Source organism: Ursus arctos, unplaced genomic scaffold (genome assembly GCF_023065955.2).
Source record: "Ursus arctos isolate Adak ecotype North America unplaced genomic scaffold, UrsArc2.0 scaffold_9, whole genome shotgun sequence".
NCBI classification, from domain to species: domain Eukaryota; kingdom Metazoa; phylum Chordata; class Mammalia; order Carnivora; family Ursidae; genus Ursus; species Ursus arctos.
This window is the reverse complement of record NW_026623111.1, coordinates 58,057,501-58,083,251: the sequence shown is the minus strand read 5'-3', so window position 1 is coordinate 58,083,251 and position 25,751 is coordinate 58,057,501. Positions and strand designations below refer to the sequence as shown.

The following is a 25,751-nucleotide window of genomic DNA, read 5'->3' as shown; positions in this document are numbered from 1 at the left end:
GACTTCTGAAAAAGAAAGTGGTGGAAGAGAAGTTAAATAAGTCATATAAGTTGAGGAATTAAGAGAAATCATTAGTAGAATCAGAACTTTCCAAACATTCCATTTACAACTGTTTGAGCCAAGAGGGAAGCAGGGTTATGGTAGAAGATGGGAAGTTATTTAAAAAAAAATTTAGGGGTGCCTGGGTGGCTCAGTTGATTAAGTGTCTGCTTTCAGCCCAGGTCATGATCCCAGGGTCCTGGGATCAAGCCCCACATCAGGCTCCCTGCTCACAGGGAGCCTGCTCCTCCCTTTTCCTCTGCCTACCGCTCCCTCTGCTTGCACTCTCTCTCTCTCTGTCAAATAAATAAATAAAATCTTTTAAAAAATTAAATAAAATAGAAAAATTTTTTAAATACTTGTTTACATTAAAACTTCACCCTAATGTTTCTACGAAGTATTTGAACAAGAAAAGCAAGAACTGATATATCAAAAATTTTGTTTTAAGTGTGCCTCAAGATCTATAAAGATGAAATGCTTCTATTATAAAACCTTTTAATAAATTTGCAGGAATTGAAAGTTCAAGCTGAATTTTAAAATAAACCTTCCGGCATTATTTACAATAGAAACAAACTGGAAACAACTGTCCACCAAAAGAAGAAAAACTAAATAAATTGTAGTACGTTCTTTGGTAGAATACTATGCAACTATTCAAAACAATTAACTGTACTAATGGGAAAATACTATGATAATAAACAGTGGGGGAAAAAAGAAAAGCATGCTGTAAAACTAGATCTAAATTATGAGCCCAAGTACCAAAAGCAAAAGTATCAAACTATGTATGTAAAATTGCATTTAAAAAATTCTGCAGGGGCGCGTGGGTAACTTAGTTGATTAAGACTCCAACTCTTGATTTCGGCTCAGGTCACAATCTCAGGTCATGAGATGGAGCCCTGCATCAGGCTCCATGCTGACCAGGAAGTCTGCTTGAGATTCTCTCTCGGGACACCAGGGTGGCTTGGTTGGTCAAGTGTCTGCCTTTGGCTGGGGTCATGGTCTCGGGGTCCTGGGACTGAGTCCCAAATCCGGTTCTTTTCTCAGAGGGGGGCCTGCTTCTCCCTCTGCCTGCCCTTGCTTGTGCTCTCTCTCAAATAAATAAATAAAATCTTAAATAAAAAAATTCTCTTTCTCTGCCCTCCCACCTCCACATCCCTTGCCCCCTCCCCTCTGCTCTCTCTCAAAAAAATAGAAATTAAAAAAAAAATTGTAACAGATATAAGAATTAACTGCATGTCTTAAATTAAAAAAAAAAAAACACGAAAAGATAAGCCACAGACTGGATGCAAATATTTGGCTTTTTCAAAGATTTTATTTATTTGAGAGTGAAAGCAAGAGAGAGCGTGCGCGCGTGCGCACACACACACACACACACACACACACACACACACAAGCGGCGGGGGCGGGGGGGGGGAGCAGAGGGAGAGAGAAGCAGAATCCCTGCTGAGCAGGGAGGCCGATGTTGGGGCTCAGTCCCAGGCCCCTGGGATCATGACCTGAGCTGAAGGCAGATGCTTAATCAACTGAGCCACCCAGGCACTCTGGATGAAAATATTTGAAAACATCTGATAAAGAACAGTTTTTAAAACCATGATACTCAGGTCCTTTAAAGTTCTAACAGCTACTATTTTAGGTTATCATTCACTCTTTAGTGACAGTTCTTACTAAGAGTCTAAAAATAATACTTTGGCATATCACTCATACTTTTGCACCCTATGTATCTGAATTAGTGGTGTTTAAATACATATAGTGTGTTCCAAATTATGTTCTGCAGACTTCTAGTGTCCCAGAAGATATTAATAGATTTCTAATGATCACAGAAGCAGCAGGAAACACAAGGTTATACAAAATTAAATAGGTTTCTGCACTGCAGGATTTCTAAGTCTTTACTATGCTGATTTGCATTTCTTCATACTGCAGATATAGTATGATAACCAAGCCTAGCTTTACTTTTTGATTTTATTTATTCTAACTGCTCACATTTAGAAATTATTCTACCTTAAGTTGCATTTACTTTCATAATAATTACACTGACTTTCCAAAATGCAAACAATACAACTTTCTCTTTATTAAACTGGTTGATTTGTTTCTACCACGATTTTTTTTCTTTCTTTCCTTTTCTTTCTTTTTTTTTTTTTAACCATTAGGAAAATTACATAATTATCTCTTGAAAACATGATGCTTGTTACTCTCAGCTTCTGGAATTTCTTAGGCCAAAAATAGTGTTCCTAAGTATGACTAATTTCCTCTGCTTGGGTCTTGTACAAGTTTTTTCTAGGTAGTTTATAACTGATAGTATGAATAGGAAATTGTTCATAGGCATTTTCTGCTTTCTCCTAGCCCCAAACCTCAAGCACTGGTTCTAGATCTATAATTCCCATCTCCCATGGAGTACTAAGTCCCAGTACCATGCAGGGCTTGAACTTCACCCTCAGGCTCAGTCTCATCTCTGGTTAGTGTATATAAAGATTTGTGTCAAAATATGATCTTCCACGTCTAGAAACTCTTCAATTATTTGTTGAATGTGGACACTTGAAATCTACTTGATGCTGATGGAGAAACTTAGCTTTAGGAATATTGGCGCAAGATGATGGTAATCCTAGAGTTTGGGGGTTTGCTTTATTTTTATTTTCAGTCCTTTCTGTGTTCCAAATATGCTAATATTTGAGCCTTGTTAATTTTTTAAAAAAGCTTTCAAATACACACAAAGATAATCTCAGTTGTTATTAAGATGAATAGAAGTTAATGGGGCGCCTGGGTGGCTCAGTCATTAAGCATCTGCCTTCGGCTCGGGTCATGATCCCAGGGTCCTGGGGTCAAGCCCCACATCAGGCTCCATGCTCAGTGGGAAGCCTGCTTCTCCCTCTCCCACTCCCCCTGCTCATGTTCCCTCTCTCCCTGTCTCTCTCTCTGTCAAATAAATAAATAAAATCTTAAAAAAAAAAAAAAGATAAATACAAGTTAAAATAGCAATGAGATTATTTTTACTTACCAGACTAAGATTAAAATTATAGTACCAAATACAAATACTATATGATTTCATTTTTATAAAAAAACAGGCAAAACTAATCTGTGCTATTAGAAGTCAGAATAGTGGGGGCGCCTGGGTGGCATAGCGGTTGGGCGTCTGCCTTCGGCTCAGGGCGTGATCCCGGAGTTATGGGATCGAGCCCCACATCAGGCTCCTCCGCTATGAGCCTGCTTCTTCCTCTCCCACTACCCCTGCTTGTGTTCCCTCTCTCGCTGGCTGTCTCTATCTGTCAAATAAATAAATAAAATCTTAAAAAAAAAAAAAAAAGAAGTCAGAATAGTGGTTATTCATGGAGCTAGGCAGTGACTGAATAGGAGCACAAAGGTGACTTTGGGTTCTGGTAATGTTCTCTTCCGATCTGGGTGCCGGTTACATAGGTGTGTTCAGGTTTACATGCATACTTTTCTATATATACTTTAATAAAATGATTTTTATTTCTTTTTTAAGATTTGATTTTGAAGCAATTTCTACACCCAATGTGGAGCTTAAACTCACAAGCCTGAGATGAAGAGTCACACGCTCTATGGACTGAGCTAGCTAGGCGCCCCAACAAAATGATTTTTTAAACAGAACAACTGCGTCACCTAGATGGCTCAGTTGGTTAAGTGCCCGACTCTTGATTTCAGCTCAGGTTGTGATCTCAGGTTGTGAGAACAAGCCCCTCACTCAGTGTGGAGAAGGTTTGAGATTCTCTCTCTTCCTCTGCCCCTCCCCCTGCTCACATGCGCTCTCTCTAAATAAATGAATAAAATCTTAAAAAAAAAATACAACAACTACCTACAGTAGGCAAGGACACAGATTAACTTGCTTATATTCTATCATGGGGAAAGTAACCTAAAAAAGTGGCAATTTGGCAAAAGCTATTAGAACTTAAAATGTTCATACCCTTTTTTTAACCAGGCATTCCTACGTCTAGGAATTTACCCTTTAAAACACCCCCACAATTACACAATGTTTTATACTAGGATGTTCTTTGTAGCAGTACTTTTAATAGCTAAAAAAGAAATGCAGCTTCCACCACATAAGAATATAAGAAGTCTGAAACCTGGTACCCTGATATCAGACTTCCAGCCTCCAGAACTGTGAGCAATAAATTTCTGCAATTTATTGGGAAAAAAAGTTGGGGGGGGATATAAAGATTCATCCATCAAGCAGAGAACAGTTAATTAACATACAGTACACATAGACTATGTGGCTGATTACATGAATGAAGTAGATCCATTTTTACTATATGAAAAGATGTCCAAGATACATTAAGTGGGAAAAAAAAAAAGAAAAAGAAAATTATAAGCAGAATGTTTAGCGTTAGTTCATTTAGGTTTAAAATAATACCATTAATAGGGGCGCCTAGGTGGCTCAGTCGGTTAAGCGTCTGCTTTCAGCTCAGGGCATGATCCCGGAGGCCCGGAATCGAGTCCCACATAGGGGCTCCCTGTTCAGCCGGGAGTCTGCTCCTCCCTCTGCCCCTCACCCTGCTGTTGTGCCCTCTCTCTCACTCTCAAATAAATAAAATAAAATAAAAAAAAGTTTAAAAAATATACATATATACCATTAATAAACAATGTGAATATGTATAGAAAAAATTAAGACTGTACCATATTGTCTTTTGTAGACTACTGGAAATGTTCATTTTTTTACATTATTTCTCATGTTTGAATTCTGATAAAACAGGTATTACCTTTATAAACAAAAAAGAATAATGGAGTAAAATGAAATGATTTATGTTTTATTGGAATTTCTAGGCTATTTTCATGGCTGACTGAATTCATCTTTTAAAGATGCTATTCAAAATACTATGAAATCACTTACATCGAAAACCGGGGATGTACTGTATGGTGACTAACATAATATAATAAAAAATCATTATTAATAAAAAAAAACAAAAAAAAACAAAAAAAAACAAAAAAAACAAAAAACCAAAATACTATGAAATCAGGTCTTAACTGATAAAAATAAGCTACCATAATAAAAAAATACCAATTGATTCTCTGTTGCTTATATAGTCCAAATTTTTTAAACTAGAATGTACAGTTATCATTCAGTCAATACATACACATTGAGTACACATGTATTTGCTGTTGCACTAACCAAAATAAGATATGGTCTCTGGCCACACAACAAGCTTGAACAGGAAGACAGTCACATAAACAAGGTGTAATAACAAGTTAAAGATACGTAAGTATGTACTGAATAAAGCTGGGGCACAAAAGAAAATGTAGTCAATTCTACCTGAAAGTGAAACTGCTACAGAGTGAGTTTATGTCCCCCCAAAATGCAAATTTAGAAATCCTAACCCCTAATGTGATGGTATTAGGAGAGGGGATGTTGGGAAAGTGATGAGGTAATGAGGGTGGAACCCTCATGAATGGGATTTATGCTATTATAAAAGAAACCCCAGAAAGTTCCCTCACCCCTTCTGCCAAGTGAAGACACAGTGAGAAGATGGTCATGTATGAACCAGAATGCAGGCCCTCAGCAGACACAGAATCTACCAATGCCTTGATCTTGGACCTCCCAGACTCCAGAACTGTGAGAAATAAATGTCTGTTGTTTAAGCCACCCACACTGTGGTATTTTTGTTATAGCAGCCCAAACAGATTAAGACAGATACTGCTTAAGAATGGTGTATAAGGGGATGCCTGAGTGGTTCAGTCAGGTTAAGTGTCTACCTTTGGCTCAGGTCATGATCCCAGAGTCCTGGGATCCAGTCCCAAATCCGGCTCCTTGCTCAGCAGGGAGGCTGCTTCGCCCTCTGCCTGCTCTGCCTGCCACTCTCCTGCTTGTGCTCTTTCTCTCCTCTGACAGATAAATAAATAAAATCTTAACAACAACCACCAAAGAATGGTATATAAAGGATGCCATGCTTGAGTCAAGAATTAAAGGATAAGTAGTTCATCAGACAATATGGGGAAGGAATTTCAGGCACAGAAAATTACTTCTTTATAACTGCATATTTTAATGTATAAAATAGCATTTCATATTCACAATAACAAAACTGGTCTAATTTGAGTTTTTTAATTTTATACATTTATGAACCAAAAAAAGTAATTTTTATATCACACACATACAAATATATATATTTGTTCTACTAATATAAGACACCAAAGGAGACTTTCTAAAATATGAAAACTTTCTCTTTTACAATAATTCGCCATTTCTGGGAATGATGACCCACCTAAAATAATGTGGGGAAAAAATAAGAATATGTAAGATTAGAGTGTTAGCTAAAAATATATTTCTTTTCTAATGAGTTCAAAGTATCTGTTTCAATAAGCTCTGATTAATGAGCAAATCACTACTTTTAGGTAGTTGCAAAATGTAACTTAAAAATATTAAAATTGGGGCACCCGGGTGGCTCAGTCTGTTAAGCGTCTGCCTTTGGCTCAGGTAATGATCTCAGGGTCCTGGGATGGAGCCCTACATGGGGCTCTCTGCTCAGCAGGGAGTCTGCTTCTCCCTCTCCCTCTGCCTCTGCCTCTGCCTCTCCCCCCTGCTCGTGCTGTCTTTATCTCTAAACAAATAAAATCTTAAAAAATATACATTAAAATTAATCACTATTTTGAAGTGTACTATTTATACTTACAGAAATAAAATCCATTCTTGAGTTTGAGTAAGTATTTATCAAGACTATTTTTAAGACTTTAAACATGCTTTTTATCTATTAAACCTGAGTTTTAATGGCAACTACATATTCTTCCAAACTGGGGATTTAAATCTGAACTTTCTCTCTTGCAACTTAAGATAAATTCAAAGCAGTCAACCATATTTGCAAACCAATGAGAATCAAAGCGAATATAGGAACAACTTATTTATCTAGACCCATTAGAATGAATTATTTCAGATATCTTCAGTCAGGCACTGAAATGGTCTTTTCATTTTAGTTATCTCTGATAGTAATCTAAAATTAATTACAAGCTTCCCTGTCTTCTTAAACAAAGAACATAATTACAAGCTTTCTTAGCATTTAAACCTAAGTCCTCTCCAGTATCATCTATGGGGATGTCTTAAGTGTTAAATGAAGTAATGAATATAAAAGGCTTTGCCTAGTACCTGGTACCTATAAATGATCAATAAACATTAACATACGCTATTATTACCAAACTTATGACTTTTTAGTATTATTCTTCTATCCTATCAGGCTTTTGGCTGTCACTTCTATCATATATGTTTTTAACAGACCATTCAAATTTTACAGATTTTAATTTGCTACTGAGCAAGAATTTCATAATTAAGCCAGATACTAATATAATTTTTCTATAACCAAAAAGCAGTCAGGCTTGAAATCAAGATTGAGTACACGGATCTTGCAACTTCTACTTTTGCTACAGGAAAGCCCACTACCTCCTGTTAATATTCCAGATGGCTGAAGTTTCTGAATACCTGATCTCTCTATAACAAAGTGCTACACTGCTACTCTTTACAGACAACTGAAACCAAATGAAAGGAAAACATATTATATGTTCCAAACCTTACAAAGATTTAGCCATGCTTTAGGCCAAACACTGTCTATATTTTTCAGTTGATAGTTACCATTTTGTAGCACAAGAATGCTTAACTTATATTCAGAAATTGTAGATCTCAAAGACCATTAATGCCATTTATTCCTTACTTGAAAAACCAACTCAATGCAGCATAAATGTCCCTCATTTTCCATTTTCTCCTTTCAGTTATTAGAACCCCCAGTGTTTTAGGTGGGCACATGACTGTCTACCTAGACTACTTTCCAAGTCTTCCTTGCATCTAGGCATAGACAGTGACTATATTCTGGCCAATGAGTTGCTAGTACCTTCCAGGTCACACCCTTGTCTTTAAAAGGAAGCTATTTGGGGCACCTTGATGGCTCAATTGGTTAAGCATCTGCTTTCAGCTCAGGTCCTGATCCCAGGGTCCTGGGATCAAGTCCTGCGTTGGGCTCCCTGCTTGTGGAGAGCCTGCTTCTCCCTCTCCTCTACCTCCCCCCAAGCCCCTACCACTGGTTCGTACTCGTGCTCTCTCTCCCTTTCTCGCTCTATCTCTATCTCAAATAAATAAATAAAATCTTTTTTTTTTTTCAAGGAAGCTATTTGTTCTTCATTCGTCTTTCTCTTTCCCTCAACCTGGAACTAGACCCTGGTGGTAATGAGGTAACTTCAACAATTCAAACAATGGCAGCATCCTAGGGGATGGCAGCACAAGATAAAAAGCAGCAACCGGGCCCCTGGACCACCCTGAGGAGAAGAACTACCCTACCCTAGGGATTGCCTTCTAATTTGGACTTTAGCTGGAGAAAGACGTAAACTTTTTATTTTGGTTAGACCCATTTTCTGGCCTCTGTTATAGCAGCTGATGCAATACCTAAGCTAATAAACTCGTTTTATAGAAGAAACTAAGGCTCAGAAACAAAGCAATACATCCCAAAATACACTGCCAGTTTGGTGGCAGTTCAGATTCTCTCTAGCCAAGCTGCAGATGGTCCACTCTAAAGCCCATATTCTAATAGCCTATATTGCCTCCTATGCAGAAAAATGTGAATCTGAGTTACTGTTGCAAACTACATGGACAGCAAGATTTTTTTTTTTTTTGTAAATAGGGGGAGATTGAAATGCAGTTCTTATGAATAGGTTTTACTTACACTACAGCCTACTAAGGACCCTGATAAGCCTTTGACTTAACTGCTCATCCAGGGTAGTCCCTTGTTCTAAGGGAGTTGGAGCTTTACTTTGGGAAAGCTATAATCAGAAGCTACCAAAAAAAACCAAAAAACAAAAAAACAAAACAAAACCAAAAACCCCTACCAAGCATTTAAAAAAATCAGCACTCTCTCTAAGTACTTCAGAAAAACTACAAAAATTAATATATTCGCACATTCTTTTTCAAAAAGATTTTATTTTTAAGTATTCTCTACACCCAACATGGGGCTTGAACCAACAACCCCGAGATCAAGAGTCACAGGCTCCACCAACTGAGCCAGCCAGGCACCCCAATACATACTCACTTTTTTAGAATTAACTCAGCTGAGATAATAAGGACAAATTGGAATGGAGAAATAAGGACAAATTGGAAACTAGAGAGAGAAAAAAGACGTCAGCTCATTATAACAGACAAGGAATAAGGTTAAGAAAAAAGTATTAGGGTGATGGTAATGGGCAAAAAGCTGAAGGGACAAATAAGGCAAAAGAATAATTGAAAGAACTGAATGTAGGAGGCTGGGGCTCTGAAGAATAAAACGTCTGGAACAGCCACTGTTTGGGATTCAACTTCTACAGCTTTTCCTTAAACATGTAGTCAAATATTGTTTTTTAAAAGATATAATTAGAAAATAAAAAAGCAGCAGTGATTAAGCTAGCTGAAGTTTGATATCATGAATCAGCAATCACTCTTCTATATCTCAGCAAATACTCTGGGTTTTGGCAAGGACAAAGGTCAAAGGAGCAATATATCTGAAGGATTCAGTACCATCATCCTAAGTGGGTGATTTCGTTCATTCATTCAACAAATATTAGAGTGCTGCCACCCTCATGGGAGATATGGTCAGTGCAACCAGAAAGCAGTGGTAACAAGCTCAGTCCAGAACCTGGGACTAAGCATGTAGAAACTTCTACAACAACTAATAATTTTATATCTATTTAACAACAACAACAACAAAAAACCCAGGGCTTAATGTTTTTACGCACACGAGTATGTGTATGTATACTGTCATTCCATTTTCCCAGCCATTCATTTTTATTGTATTTCACAAAAGTATTGGTCTGCAATTAATTGCATTAAACAACAACAACAACAACCAACAACTAAAGCAACTGGTCTTTCACCACAGACAGTTTGAGAAATATTATTAAAGTGCTTAATATTTTGAAAGGCACTGCAAAATTCTATTCTGGGGGAACAGCAGTGAGCGACTATAGCAAGTACTTATTCTAATGAAAAGATAATGGCAAGGAGACTACAAAATAAATTTTAAAAAGCAAGATAAAGAGATAAAGCGATAAGCATGACAAGGGAAATAATCAGGGAAATGAGACAGTGATTAGGTGGAGAGTACTACTTTACATATAACCTCGTTGGTCAGAGGGCCCCAAGGTAAGCACTGATTTGGATACAGTCGGAAGTGTGGGTAATGAGTAACAAGAACAAAGCAAGTGGAAAAGTAGGGAAGCAGAGTGAATGATTACATTATACTATCAGAAGGGAAAAGGGCAGTATCTTAGAGTTAAAGGATAAATGTATTCAGTGTCCCAAATGGAATTCTGAGGTGAGGGACTTTGTAACTAGCAACTCACTATCTCAGAAACCAACCAAGGAAGCCAACTTGTAGTTTAAAGCAAAATTCATAAATTACTGGGTATTTGAAGTCACAGACTCCAGTCTGAGTCCTCAACACTCTCATCGACATGATGGCAGGGGTGCCTGCGTGGCTCAGTAGGTTAAGCATCTGTCTTTGGTCAGGTAATGATTCCAGGGGTTGGGCTCTCTGCTGAGCAGAGAGCCTCCTTCTCCCTCTCCCTCTGCCTGCTGCTGCCCCTGCTTGTGCTCTCTCTCTCTCCCTCTCTCTCAAATAAATAGATCAAATCTAAAAAAAGAAAAGAAATTTACAAATATTTTTAAAACTCTGTGGGGAGGGGCGCCTGGGTGGCTCAGTCAGTTAAGCAGCTGCCTTTGGCTCAGGTCATGATCTCAGGGTCCTGGGATGGAGCCCCATATCGGGGTTCCTGCTCAGTGGGAGTCTGCTTCTCCCTCTCCCTCTTTGCTCCCCCTATTTGTGCTCTCTTGCTCACAAGCTCGCTCTCTCTCAAATAAATAAATAAAATCTTTAAAAACAAATAAACTCTGTGGAGAAAAAAAATGTTTACTAATTAGTGAATAGAAATACCCTAATACCTACTATTAAAATTTTAAAGGATTTATTTATTTATTTATTTGGGTGGGGGAGGGCACAGGGAGACAGAATCTCAAGCAGACTCCCAAAGGAGCGTGGAGCCTGATGCAGGACTCAATCTCAGGACCCTGAGATCATGACCTGAGCCAAAACCAAGAGTCAGATGCTTAAGCAACTGTGCCACTCAGGGACCCCTAATAAATTAAAAAAAAAAATACAGATACAGATATATATATATATATCTGTATCTGTGAATATAATGCCACTATTCAAAAGAAAGTCATTTGTATAATAAACATATTGGTAAATGCAAAGAAAACATTCTGGAAGCATGATGCTAAACTTCACCAGCAATTACCCCTGGTAATGGGAAATAAAATTGTGAAGGGAAGACGAAAGGGGCAATTTTAAACTACATACTGATGTGAATTATTTATAAGAAGCATGTTTTCACTATTGCTTCAACAACTAAGCAGAAAAATTTAAAGAAATTTCCAGAATATATGAGACCTCGCTTTTATTTTATTATGTGCTCTACCATAGCTCCTGATGACTCACTGTTCATCTACTTTCTGAATACAGTTGATTCTTGTCATTCATGTAGTTCTATGTTCTATAAGTGACCATAAAGAATGAATTAGCAGATACTGAACCTTTCCATTTAAGAGAAATACAGGGCTGAGTTCCTGTGAGTTGTGGTCACATTTTCCTCAATCAATCCAATACATAACCTTGTTTTATGTGTATTTCTTTAAAGATGTCTTTTTCAATACATGTCCTTGATTCATTAACACTGAACTCACAGCCACCAGCACTATTACTCATGCCTGAAGGAAGCTTATCTAACACACATATTTTCTCTGTGAAAACACCACAGCCTTCTTGTACTTAGGAATACTAGACAGCACTTCCACATTATACTTGGGGGTCATTTTTAACAGTGAAATCACAAACAAAAAGGACAAAAATGCAAAAACCACGACACTAAATAGACTGTGAAAAGGACACCGGTTTAATATGAGAGTTGAAATAAGAAGGCAGAATATCTCCTTCTTTGACCTCAAATGGGGACATACACATCAGGTGACTCAAATTTTTCACTTCCTTACACATGTCTGCAAATGACCTGAAAGTGCTACATGTATTGATTCTGGAGTTACAAATAAATTTTAGCACATAGGCGAATTTGCCAATATGGAATCCATGAATAACAAGGATTGACTGAACCTTAAATATAGTCTTTCTAAGTCTGTATCATCGTCTGCAAGATGGAAGAAAAAACTAGATAAACGCTAAGGCTACTTAATATTCAAAACTTAGATTAAGTTAAAAATACTCAATTTTACCTAATAGGTAATAATGTATCTGTTTGGTACACTATTTGAAAAATCTATTTGGCCTATGACACTGTTTGAAATAATTTTTAAGCCAACATTTCAAAATTGAAAGATGTCATATAAAAATCCAGATTCCACCTCTTCTTGAAGAAAATTAGCCTGATAGTTAATGACAGCTAATACTGTATTTCACACAATTTAAGAAGCCATCAATTATAAGATTCATCGTTTTTTTAAAATAATCTCTATGTCCAATGTGGGGCTCGAACTCCCAAACCCACATTGAGAGTTGTATGCTTCACTGACTGAGCCAGGCAGGAACCCCAAGATCCACCAGTTTTTAATGTAACACCAAGAAAAAAGAAATATTGCTAATTGTAATTACATGATGCAACCTGATTTCAGAGATGTTTGCATGCTAATGTGCATCTCAGAATTGTTAAAATATGGCAATATAGAGCACTTAGTGCCAGTCTGTTCTAAAGATCTGTATAGCTTTAAACTCATTTAATCTACACGAAAACCTAATAAAATAGGCACTGTTATTATTCACATTTTAGAGGTGAGGAAACAGGCAGAGTAAGTCCGAGTTCACAAAACTAGTAAGTGGCTGGATGGAATTCAAAGCCAAGCAGTTTGAGTGCTTAACCATTACATTAAATTGGCTCTCTGAGCCTACATTTCTACAGGCAACAACTGGCTGGAGTTGGGCTCCATCTACACCGTCAAGTCACGAGGTGCAGGCTCCAGTTTCATCCAGACCTCTGCTCTCTTCTAATCTAACCTGCTGGATTGAACAATGATGTGGTACCCAACTGACACTGTTGGGATCTGATTTGTGACTCTTGCATTAAACAACAGAACAGTATTTACTAACAAAATACAGTTCTAAAGAGAAAATATGTATTTGAATAAAATTTGACCAGAGTTAGTTTTATTTAGAAGGATAAGAAAGGGGTAATAAGGAAAAACTCAAAAGACAGTAGTTCTTCAATTAGTTTATATTATGCAAAGTATTAGGTGCTCTGAGAAATAAATACAATGATGAACTGGACATGTATCCTGTTATCAAGATGCTTTTATAGTCTGAGTATAGTGTGGTTAACAAAGTAACTGAAAATCTGGTATTTTAAATAATTCTAATAAAGTGGCTCTATGTTTTGATATGCAAAGATCTCCAAGACATATCAGTGAAAAAGGTAAGCTGCAAAACACCATAAACAGTATACCGTTTATGAAAAAAAAATAAATATGTTCATACAAATACATAATTCTATATTGTACAAATGCATAATTATTCATAAAACTCTGGAAGGATTTATACCACATTAAGAATCACGGTTATTTCTGGGAGCACCTGGGTGGTGTAGTTGGTTAACTGTCCAGACTCTTGGTTTAGGCTCAAGTTGTGACTCAGGGTTGTGGAACTGAGCCCCATGAAGGGCTCCGCGCTCGGTGTGGAGTCAGCTTGGGATTCCCTCTCCCTCTCCCCCTACCTCCTGTTCACATGTGTGCTCTCTCTCAAATAAATCTTAAAAAAAAAAAAAAAAAGACTCATGGTTATTTCTGGAAAGAGAACTGAAATTAAAGATGGTAGTCAAAGGGGCCTTAAACTTTACTAATACTGTTTGCCATTTTGTGTCACAAAAAAATTAAAAAATTAATAAAGTAATATGTATAACATAATGCAACTCATGGAGGTGATTATGTATCAGAACTCTTCATTGCTTTCAGTAATTGCCACGTGACAGTCGCAATTTTACCAAGAAAAATTTGAAAAGGACAAATAATCTAACAATTGGTAAATTGAGCATAATCAGAATGACAGCCTAATAATCTGAATTTAGTATCTGTTTTGCTAACCAATACTTCCATTTATTTTTATTCAGATATACACAAAGAGGATCAAAAAAGAAGCAAGGGGAATAGGAGTGACCAGGAAAGAAAAAAAGTGAGATGAGGAATGTGAAAATGAAAAACCACTGAAAAGTAAAAAGGGAAAAAAGGAAGGTGGGGTAAAACTAGCATGCTGAAGGTATGTTTACGAGACACTGACATAATGTGGTTTGCAGTATTTCCTCACAATCCCTAATAGAAACCCCTATTTTTTTTTTTAAAGATTTTATTTATTTATTTGACAGAGACAACCAGCGAGAGAGGGAACACAAGCAGGGGGAGTGGGAGAGGAAGAAGCAGGCTCCCAACGGAGGAGCCTGATGTGGGGCTCGATCCCAGAATGCCAGGATCACGCCCTGAGCCGAAGGCAGACGCTCAACGACTGAGCCACCCAGGCGCCCCAGAAATCCCTATTTTTTTTTAAGTATTCAGTAGCTATTTAACTGACATGCAAAAATGAAGAACAGGAATGCCAGTTAAAAAAAATCTAATTCAATCATTCAGTCATTTATTAAATATTTATCAAGCATCTAATACAAACACATTTGATCATATAACTGCCTTCATGAAGCTTAAAACATAGTTACAGCTTCCCTGGAGAGAACTTCCCCGACCATGACTATTTACTGTAGAACCAAAATAATTCATGTTAACCAATAATCAATTCCTTTACATTGTTTTAATGGAACAAAGAAAGTATTAGTGTTTTAAAACACAAAAAGAACCAGAAATTTATTTTAGGGGCGCCTGGGTGGCACAGCGGTTGGGCGTCTGCCTTCGGCTCAGGGCGTGATCCCGGCATTATGGGATCGAGCCCCACATCGGGCTCCTCCTCTAGGAGCCTGCTTCTTCCTCTCCCACTCCCCCTGCTTGTGTTCCCTCTCTCGCTGGCTGTCTCTATCTCTGTCGAATAAAAAAAAAAAAAAAAAATCTTAAAAAAAAATTTATTTTGGGGCGCCTGGGTGGCACAGCGGTTAAGCGTCTGCCTTCGGCTCAGGGTGTAATCCCGGCGTTCTGGGATCGAGTCCCACATCAGGCTCCTCCGCTGGGAGCCTGCTTCTTCCTCTCCCACTCCCCCTGCTTGTGTTCCCTCTCTCGCTGGTTGTCTCTATCTCTGTCAAATAAATAAATAAAATCTTAAAAAAAAAAATTATTTTAAATTGAACTCTACAGCTCAGAAGATTTTTACAAAAAAAGCAAAGGTCAGTCTTATCTTCAGATGACCTAAATTACTATGATCTAAAAAAAATGTGGGAACATTACAAAGTCAAAACCAGTCTCTTTGCAAAATAAATCCAGTGAATCTAACACAATCTATTTCCATTACAATTAACAATAAGTCAGCCAAGGTAATATGCTGCTTCATTTATTCTCCATGCTTTCTCTAAGAAATGAACAATGCTTTCCGAAAAAACATTCTTTCCAAGCAAGGCATCATTATGAAACTTGTCTACCAACTAACCTAACACAAATGCTGGCATCTCAAAGTCTTAACACCACAAAGTTTTTAAATTAAAGATAACTTTTTGTACAAAAATGTTCATAGCATTTCTGCCTGAGGTATAAAAATATAAGCAGGCCTTTCTAGGATTTCCACAACAGACAAAAAACAATGCAGTATAAACAACAGAAGGTAAATATGTAAAGACAGAAAAATGGTGCTTCCTATCAGCAAATTTACATAAATTCTTTTTTTTTTAAATTTTATTTATTTGACAGAGAGAGAGACAGCCAGCAAGAGAGGGAACATAAGCAGGGGGAGTGGGAGAGGAAGAAGCAGGCTCTCAGCAGAGCAGGGAGCCCGATGTGGGGCTTGATCCCAGGACCCCGGGATCATGCCGAGCGGAAGGCAGACACTTAATGACTGAGCCACCCAGGTGCCCCCATAAGAAATTCTTATATTCTCTCCTAAAAGATAATCAGATTCAAGAGTGATTATAATTAACTCTCAAACCATAAAGCACCAGGATTTACTTTATCTTTTAGGTATTTAAATGGGCAACACTTCAAGAACTCCATAAAACAGATGCTAATGAAAGACTTCTTAAATATAGCATTCCTTTAAAAAATATATTCTCTAGGACAATTTTTCCCAAAGTGTGTTCTTCAGAACACTCAGCTCTACAAGATTTCCTGAGGAAAAAAAGGGATCTGGTCAAATAAAATTGGCAAATACAACTTCCTTTATATAAATATTAGGTTTTTTGTTTTGTTTTTGATCATCACCCAGCACACTTCTTTGGTAACAAATTTAAGTACATCCACTCATGTTTTTTGGAACATACGTTGGTACTGGTAGCATGTGTAATATTTAAATGATTCTAGTTTTTTAAAATTGCCCTTAGTAATCTACAATTCACCTTCAAAAAAGCCATGTAGTTTTCAATAGACACTACTTAAAAAATATACATGAGACATCATTGGTTGGATACAGAAGTGATCAAAACACGAATCATTATTATGGTTTTCTCCGACACTTATTGCAAGACAGCCAAGAGAGAAAACACATTCCAGTTATGACACTGACCTGCTTATTAATGTAGAATATGAAACTTGAACCCAAACAGGAATTTCGGACTATACATTTATAGTAACGTGGTATAAAATATGCTTGACCAAAACAAAACTATGTCTAAATCAAAGCATACACTCCTTAGTAACAATTTTTATTATAAGAAAGTACAGCTGTCTCATATTGTTAGCCTTTTTGCTTTTTAAGCCAGCTGATCAAAGTTTGATTTAAAAAGAGATGACTTTGAGGCACCAGCCTGGCTCAGTCAGTGCAGCATGTGACTCCTGATCTTGGGGTCATGAGTTCAAAACCCATGTAGGGCCTGGAGCTTACTTTAAAAAATAATAACAGGATAAAAAATAAATAAAAAGACACAACTTATCAGTACAGTAATTCCACATAATTTTTCAGGACTCAAGCAAGTTTCATGCCTTGGGATACAACTTGAGAAAAAAAAAAAAAAACCTAAGATTTACTATCAAATGTTGTTAGCACTGGGATTTTTTTTTTTAAGATTTTATTTATTTATTTGAGAGAGTGAGGTGAGGAGCAGAAGGAGAAGCAGACTCCCCATTGAGCAGGGAGCCTGATGTGGGGCTCGATCCCGGGACTCCAGGATCATGACCTGAGCCAAATGCAGCTGCGCCCCTAGTAACTTTTTTTTAAAAGCTAGTTTTTTGAAAATCCCAAGTGTTGGGATGCCTGGGTGGCTCAGTCGGTTAAGCAGCTGTCTTCGGTCAGGTCATGAACTCAGGGTCCTGGGATGGAGCCCCATTTTGGGCTCTCTACTCAGCAGGGAGTCTGCTTCTCCCTCTCCCTCTGTCTGCCGCTTTGCCCTCTTGTGCTCTCTCTCTCTCTCGCTGTCAAATAAATAAAATTTTTAAAAAAGTTATTATTTGAAAGGTAGATGGAAAATTAAATATGTATGAGCATTCAAAAAAATAAGTAGGATTTATAGTATAATTAGTGTTTATTTGCACCCAGCAAAGTATGTCCAGACTAAGGAGGCTTCAATCACCAGAAATCAGTGCCTTTCTCTAAGGTGAAAAAGAGAAATCAAATTTAAAAGTATTTGATTCTAAGAGGCGCCTGGCTGGCTCAGTTGGAAAAGCATGTGAACTCTTGATTTCAGGGTCATGAGTTCAAGCCCCACAATGGGTGCAGACATTACTTAAATAAATAAAACTTAAAAAATAAAAAGTATTTGACTCTAAAATATGCAAAGTTTAATGAGGATGAAATTCTAGACTTAAAATATTTAAAATTTTATAGAATTATTATCATATGATACAAATACAAGTATTTACTACTTTGTCTCTAGAGAACATCTTAATATTAACCCAAAGTTACTCTTAACCAACACTATGAAAATTTAGGAACTATAAAATCAATAATAAGGGCACCTAGCTGGCTCAGTCGGTAAAGCATGCAACTCTTGATCTCGGGGTTGTAAGCTTGAGCCCCACGTTAGGTGTAGAGATTACTTAAAAATGAAATCTTCAAAAAAAAAAATCAATAATTTAACTCTTAACACATTCAGAAGATACTTAAGTTCACTAAGAGAAAACAGGAAAACAGGGCAACCCTCTCAAGTCCCCTCCCTCTTGGAGAGCTTTGTATTATCACTCAATAAACTCTGCTTTGCTCCCCACCAAAAAAAAAAAAGAAAGAAAGAAAATGCAAACAGGAAAGCAGTAAAACCACAGTAAATTTGGAAAAATCCCTTAAGTACAAAGTTTGACAAAACGGACATCAATCATTCTAGAACTTTGATTCCTACAGTTTTTAAAAAGTATTGTTTTAGCACCTCGTAATTTGTAAGCTGCTATGATTATAATCTGGGAATTCTTTCATGTAACACTATAGTTCATTCATTCATTCATTTACCGAAGACTTATTTATTTTAGAGACAGACAGCGAGTGAGCAAGCACAAGCAACGGGAAGGACAGAAGGAGAGGGAAAGAATCTCAAGCAAGACTCCTCACTGAGCGTCTCGTGACGCTGAGATCACCACCTGGGCTAAAAGACTCGGACAATTAACTGACTAAGCCACCCAGACACCTCTATAATTCATTCAACAAATACTTCACTGAATATCTACTACTATGGAAAAACAAAGATTAAAATACTTTTGAACTCTTCCCTAAAGACATTTAAGAGTCTAGAAAAGATGAAACATATACAAATAGTAGAAAGCTTAAGAAATGCACAATCTAGTTAAAATGTGAAGATTGCTCAGAGGGGAAAGAGATTATCTGCAGTTTAGTGGGAGGAAAAATAAGGGTGGATTTAAAGGACAGTTAGGGGCACCTGGGTGGCTCAGTTGGTTAAGCATCTGACTCATGATTTTGGCTCAGGTCATGATCTCAGGGCCCTGAGATGGAGCCAGCGCCAGGCTCTGTGCTGGTCTGCCCTGGTCGTGGAGCCTGCTTAGGATTCTCTCCCTCTCTCCCTCTGCCCCTGCCCACCTGCCACCCCCACCACCCAGCACAGGTTTGCATTCTCTCTCTCTCTTTTTTTAAAGATTTATTTATTTGAGAGAGAGAGAGAGCACAAGCAGTGGGAAGAAGGAGAAACAAGCTCCCCGCTGAGCAGGGAGCCCAACGCAGGGCTTGATCCCAGGACCCTGAGATCACGACCTGAGCGGAAGGCAGACACTTAACTGACTGAGCCACCCAGGCACCCTGCGTTCTCTCTTAAAAAAAAAATTTAAAGGACAGCTAGACTTTAGGGGTGTCTGACTGGCTTAGTCGCTAGAGCACACAACTCTTCATCTCAGGGTTGTAAGTTCGAGCCCCACGTTGGGTGTATAGATTACTTAAAATTTTTAAAAATCTTCAACAACAAAAAAATAATAAGATATAAAAAAATAAAGTAAAATAAAGGACAGGTAGACCTTAGACAAAGAGGCTTTCTGCTGGAGAAAAGCACAAAAGATGGAAAACCACAATGAGAATGATTTAATTTTACAGAAATGGAAAAAATTACAAAATATTAAACAATAATGTATAAGTTGGAAGTTTCCAATTCTGGCAACTTGAATATCCAGACCAGATCAAATCACCAGTTAAAACATCTAAACTGTACCACTCATTCTACTGATGTCCTACAAATACTTTTTAAAAAATTTTATTTATTTTGCATGAGCGTGCAGGCATGAGAGATAGAGAGAGAGTGCACTCCAGCAAGCCCGCGCAGGGGGGAAGGGGAGGGGGGAAGCTGACTCCCCGCTGAGCAGGGAGCCCAATGCAGGACTCATCCCAGGACCCCAGATCATGACCTGAGCCAAAGGCAGCTGCTTAACCGACTGAGCCACGCAGGTGCCCATACAAATACTTTCAAATTAGTGACCCATGACCCCTTTTACCGGTTATATTTCCTAATGGAGTGAGATGATGAAACAAATTTAATTCATACTGTAACTTGGAGTAAACTATTAATTCTCTTCATAAGACAAATTACTTTTCCAATTTTGAGTATGCATGCTCAGAGTTAGGCAAGAACAAAGACCCTGACTTTCCTTTCAGTTTACATAAACAACATACACGTGATACTCAAACTTCAGTTTGTTTTTTGTTTTTTTTTTAAAGATTTTATTTATTTATTTGACAGAGAGAGAGACAGCCAGCAAGAGAGGGAACACAAGCAGGGGGAGTGGGAGAGGAAGAAGCAGGCTCTCAGCGGAGGAGCCTGATGTAGGGCTCGATCCCAGGACTCTGGGATCACGCCCTGAGCCGAAGGCAGACACTTAATGACTGAGCCACCCAGGCGCTCCCAAACTTCATTTTGAAATCACGATGTAAATATTATGTTGTTCTATGCACTATGGCAAGATCAGTTTTCTAGTCTCAGTTCTGTAATAACCGTGCAAGTTGTTTAGTGATCTGTGCCTCAGTTTCCTAACTTGTAAAATGAGGGGGTTGAACGTGATCTGCAAAGGACCTTCCAGCTTTAAAATCCTATACTTGATTATTCACCATCTTTTCTACCGAAGTCATTGTGACAAGGCCAACTATTTAAAAAAAATAGTCTTCCTCTAAAGGCAGATAACCCTTTATTGAGCACATACTAAGTCCCAGGAGCTCGCCTGCTTTCTTTCTTTCTTAAGATTTTATTTATTTGAGAGAGAGAGTCAGAGATCGAGAGAGCATGAGCATGAGGGAGGGGCAGAGGGGGAGGAAAAAGCAAACTCCTCACTGAGCAGGGAGCCCGCTGCAGGGATCCCAGGACCCTGGGATCATGACCTGAGCCAAAGGCAGACGCTTAACTGACTGAGCCACCCAGGCGCCCCGCCAGGCTCTATTTCTTATTTCACTTAATCCTCATTTATACGCATAAAAGCAGGTGGTTTCCTTACTTTACTCACAGGGTATTATCCATCTCTTGCCTGATCCAATCAAATTAGGGGTGGAAGACAAAGATTCAAATCAAGGTCTAAATCCAAAGCAAGCTCTAATAAACCATACTTGGTGCCTCAAACAAAAAATACCAGAAATAAAATAAATGAACAAACGCAGAAGAAGTAGGCTGTGACTTTGGTAATCTGGAGAAAGCATGGTCTTACAACAGGGCAGTGTGCGTGCCTTGTAGCCATGTGGGAGCAGACAAAAGAAGCCAAATATCGGGGGGGGGGGTGCGTGCCCACGCACATGCAGATGAAATCTCCTGGTTTTCAAATGAAGGAAAACAGATTCATCAGCTTTCAACTTCTGCTTTAAACAGTTCTAATCCATGGGAGCCTGGGTGGCTCAGTTGGTTAAGCGACTGCCTTAGGCTCAGGTCATGATTCCAAGATCCTGGGATGAGTCCCACATTGGGCTCCCCCTGCTCTGCAGGGAGCCTGCTTCTTCCTCTCCTTCTGTCTGCCACTCCCCCTGCTTGTGCTCTCTCTCTCTCTCTCTCTGTCGAATAAATAAACAAAATCTTAAAAAAATAAACAGTTCTAATCCAGATCTGAGAGGTTAATTTTAATATTACATAAATTTTCAAAATTCCCAGGTAAGTATTAAAATATGGGGATCAGCAAGAAAACCTAGGCTAAGAAGTAAGGCAAACCGTGGTTGAATCCTGGCTCTAGTATGACTAGCAGTGTGACCTTGGTCAAGTTATTTCACCTCTCTAAACCTCATTTCTTCATTTGTAAAGTGAAGATACTATCATCCATCTTGCAGGGTGGTTAGATTAATGGAAAATATAGACTATAAAGAGCTCAGCATAGTACCTACCTCAAGGTAAGAGCTTGACAAACGAAAGCTATTATTATCCTTCAAGATCCCGGTAACACAGAACATAAGACCTAGGACCTATGCTCATAGACACCCCAATTATGTCTATGAATACTACCCGAAGTTTACCTTTAAAATGTTATACTTTGTCACTTTTCTGTAGATCTAAAATTATTCTCGAATAATTTTTAAAATGTCACACACACACTCATTTCTAATAGAAACTAACCAAACTTCAAAGTAAGTTTATCCTAAACCTAGCATTGTACCAACTATCAAATACTGTATTCAGTGGTTTACAAGTTTTTAAAGTGACGCTGCAAATAGTGTTACCAAGGGTTCAGACTTCTGCATGGGGTCAGGGAAAGCCGGGGATATGTCCCAAAGCGGTTTGAGCGCGAAATACCCCTATACGTTCAAGCGGGTATTCCCCAAATGCCACAGAATTGGAGGAGCCCTAAAAACGAGGTCTGAACTAGTAACACCTGGCAGAACGACCTTCCTCCAGCTGAAGGGACAGGTGGCCTTATGTCCACAAACTATCGTTTTATTCTTAGCCACATGCTCGAGTCAACAGCTGGGTTTTAAACCTTGCAGTCTTCCCCTGTGCCCTATTCCAGGCTGCGACGGAGGGAGCAGGACTTCAGGTTCCTCTCGGCCAGGGGAGACAGGCGAAAGGAGGCAAGGGCCCGAAGCCCCGAGGGGCACTGGAGACAGGTCGAGCCACCTGTGCCCAGAATCGAGCCCTTGCCGGGCGGCACTACCCGAGGACCACCCTCCACGCCGGGCCTGTGGAGCTTGGGGCGCGGCTGCTGTCAGCCTGGCCGAAACGCCGCGGGGGGGGGGGCTGCGCTGGGGGCGTAAGGGAATAACTCGGGGGTTTCAGCAGAGAAAGGGAGGCAAAGGGAGAGACAGCAAGCGAACCCCCAGCCTACGGCGGGGCGCGGGAAGTCACCTCCAGGCCCCCGAATCTTCCGTCCCGTTCCTGCCCGAACCCTTCCAAAGTCCCGGACCCATCGCGCTCCTCTCACCGTCTCGGCTTCTGTGTGCTGGGGTCCGGCACTCTGACCCCCCATTACCCCGCGGAGGAAATTCATCTTGTCGCTCAGCCACCGGCTCTACCGGCCCCTTGGGAAATAAGAGGTAACTTTTCCTGCCCTCGGCAGGGCCTGGCCCCCAAGCCCGCACTCTGCACTCCCCGGCCGCTGCCACCAACGCCTCCTACTCCGCGGCCGCTCCAGCCCCCTAAGCCCGGAAACAGCCGCCACCACTAGTCAAGATGCGCATGCGCGGGGACGTGGCATTACGTGGCGGCTCGAAGGGCGAAGGCAAAGGGGAGAAGTAGGCGAGAGGAGGCCGGTAGCCCGTATCTGCCCAAGCGCCGCCCACTGCGCAGGTCCCGCCTCCCTCGGCAGGGACACGCCTCCTGCACCCGCCCTTCGCGGGTAACTACTGCTGGTCCCAGCCACCCACGTGGTCGAAGCCCGGCCCCGCCGGCTGGAGAGAATCCCGGTAGTGTACGTGTTTTGGTTTGCGGGGTGTTTAATTTTCGCCGAAGGGGACTTACTGCAAGCTGTCGAATCTGGGGTCGTATTTTGTTGAGTCGAAAGTGAAATTTTACTTCGGCCGACGTGACAGGTAAGGGGTCCCGGCCCCTGGGAGGGTTCGTTTGGTTTTGCGGTTTAGCAGTACGAGCCTTCTGGCCTTCTGATCCTTGTAAATTGCATTTCTTTACAGGGCTTTGTTTGGTGGTAAAAAGGGTGCTAGAGCCCCCTCATTCCATTGCCACCGGAGGGCGCATTTCTCAGTTCTTGCTCTTCAAACCTGTTATAAAAGGAATTCCTAGATCCTAACACCAGGTACGCCGCTATTTTCAAGTGGTGTGAGGTGGAAAACGATCGAACCCTGCATTTAGCTTATTAGAGAAAATACATTGATCTATAGGGTCAGTTTGGCATTTAGTAGCATATTTTGTTAACTCTCAACCCCTGCATTTTCAGTGTTTTTTTTTAAATATGAAAAATGTCATTTTTTTTCAAAATGGAATGCCCTGCCGCTTTTGAAATGCGATTGCCCAGGTAGGTACACATGTTTCTGGAGTAGTCTTGTAAATTTCTTGAGCCTAAAAAGCGCAGGGTCGAGTTAGCTTACTGATTCATACACCTCTCCACTTGGATCCCCTCCAGATCTCAAATTCAGCATTTAAAACTGAACTCATCATCTTTCCCAGCCTCCATTAAAGGGAAAAAAAAAAGAAATCAATATGCTTCTTTGTGTCTTGCCACCCTCAACAGTACCACTAGCCAAATAATCGCCTAAGCTAGAAGGAGGACACTGGGAGGAATCTTATGTTCTGGATTTCACCCCCACATGTCCAGTGTTCAAGTCCTTTCATTTCTATTTATAGAATATTTCTCAAACAGGTCCTGTGCTCTTCATCCTCTCTGCCTCTGACATAGTTTATGTTCTCATCATTTTTCACCAAGATTATAGCAGTAGCTTCCTAACTAGTTTGTCTGCATTCAAGCCTTGGCTTCTGTCCAGTTCAGTCTCCAGTCCAGTCACCCTTGGATGAGCCTAACAACCACAAAACATCTGTCCATGTTGGTACTCTTCTTAAAATCCAAAGGTGGTTGTCCATTTGCTCCATAATAAAATCCACTCTCTGTAGCTTGGTATCCAGGCCTGTTATGTTCTGGCTCCTGTCTTTCCAGCTCCTGCCTCCCCCATGTACTGTGGAATTATGCCTGGATATGCCCTTCCCCTACCACCTCTTCATCAAGGAAACTCCTACTGGTTCCTTAAGACTTAACTCTGGCATCATCTGAAAGCTTTCCCTGAAATTAAGATACATGTGTCTGTGCTAGCACTTTGCAGTTGTTAATATGTGGAGAGCACTCAATAAATGCTTGTGAAGCCAAACTGTTAGGGGCAGGGCTATGTTATTCGTTTTTGTATCTCTGTATGTTGGCCCTGTCATAAAAGGTATTGATGGATAAATGAGGAAGACATTATGGATATAGGAATATCATGCTGAGGAGGGGGGTCCTTTTTTCGCCTGTGAGGTGGAATTGTAGATAACACATATCACAGAGGCTATGGTGAAATTTCCTTTTCTATTGCCAAGGTTTTAAGCTTGGGTGACTTGGAGAATGGTTGGGATCATACAGCCCAAAATACTGTGCACTAAGCATTGTCTTCTGCTTGAAAACTGGACATTTGACATTTGCTTCAGACATTTTCCATGAGGGCATTTTGTTGCAGCCTAAAAAAAGTGATCAATAAATGCTCAGATTGCTATTACCAAGTAATGTGTGCCAAGAACCTCACTCAGTCCCTAAGCCCCACCCTTTCCTGAGCCTCTCCTCACCTTCTTCCTGTGCCTCACTCTACCACATCATCTGGAGTGGGGCTCATGGATATCTACTACAAATATTCTTTCATAATACAGAAACAGTGCCTTGACATTTTCGCTAAATTCTTATAAGGCACCGACCTTGTCAAAATGCCCTGCTTTGTTTTAAACTAGTGAGTATTGTAGGTCAGTAACAGCATACTGTGAGTTTTCCCTCCAGTTGACCTGTTTTCTTCCCTAACAGCATCCCCTGGGCCGGAAGGACTGTGGGCAGGAGGAATGGACAGTTGGGTCCAGAGGAGGTGACGGTAGAGCCCCCATTCTGCCCCCCCCCCCCATAGTCTTGCCTCTGTCTTGGTGTCCGGCAAGGGTTGGAGCTGCTCACCACTTCCAGTCTCTGGAGGAAGTAGAGAGGGTACAGTGGCTAATTTGTCCCTCCTTTGGGGTCTGAAAGGGGAGCATAGGCATCATGACTGCAGAACAGCCATGAAATGGACTTCTTA

General features: G+C 39.8%; 2 protein-coding genes across 4 annotated transcripts in view; one reads left to right on the top strand and one right to left on the bottom strand.

The window, feature by feature from the left end:
* The window catches only part of USO1 (USO1 vesicle transport factor), an 87,471-nt gene extending 64,444 nt beyond the window's left edge, over positions 1 to 23,027 (bottom strand). For both annotated transcript variants that reach the window (XM_044388177.3, XM_026509946.4), the window contains exon 1: positions 22,925 to 23,027. In XM_044388177.3, coding sequence (XP_044244112.1) covers positions 22,925 to 22,990 — 66 coding nt within the window. In that variant the 5' untranslated portion in view covers positions 22,991 to 23,027. The remainder of the gene's footprint in view (positions 1 to 22,924) is intronic.
* Positions 23,028 to 23,173: 146 nt separating this feature from the next.
* G3BP2 (G3BP stress granule assembly factor 2) overlaps positions 23,174 to 25,751 on the top strand; it is an 80,449-nt gene continuing 77,871 nt past the window's right edge. For both annotated transcript variants that reach the window (XM_048211835.2, XM_044388179.3), the window contains exon 1: positions 23,174 to 23,531. The gene's annotated coding sequence lies outside the window, so the exon portion shown is untranslated. The remainder of the gene's footprint in view (positions 23,532 to 25,751) is intronic.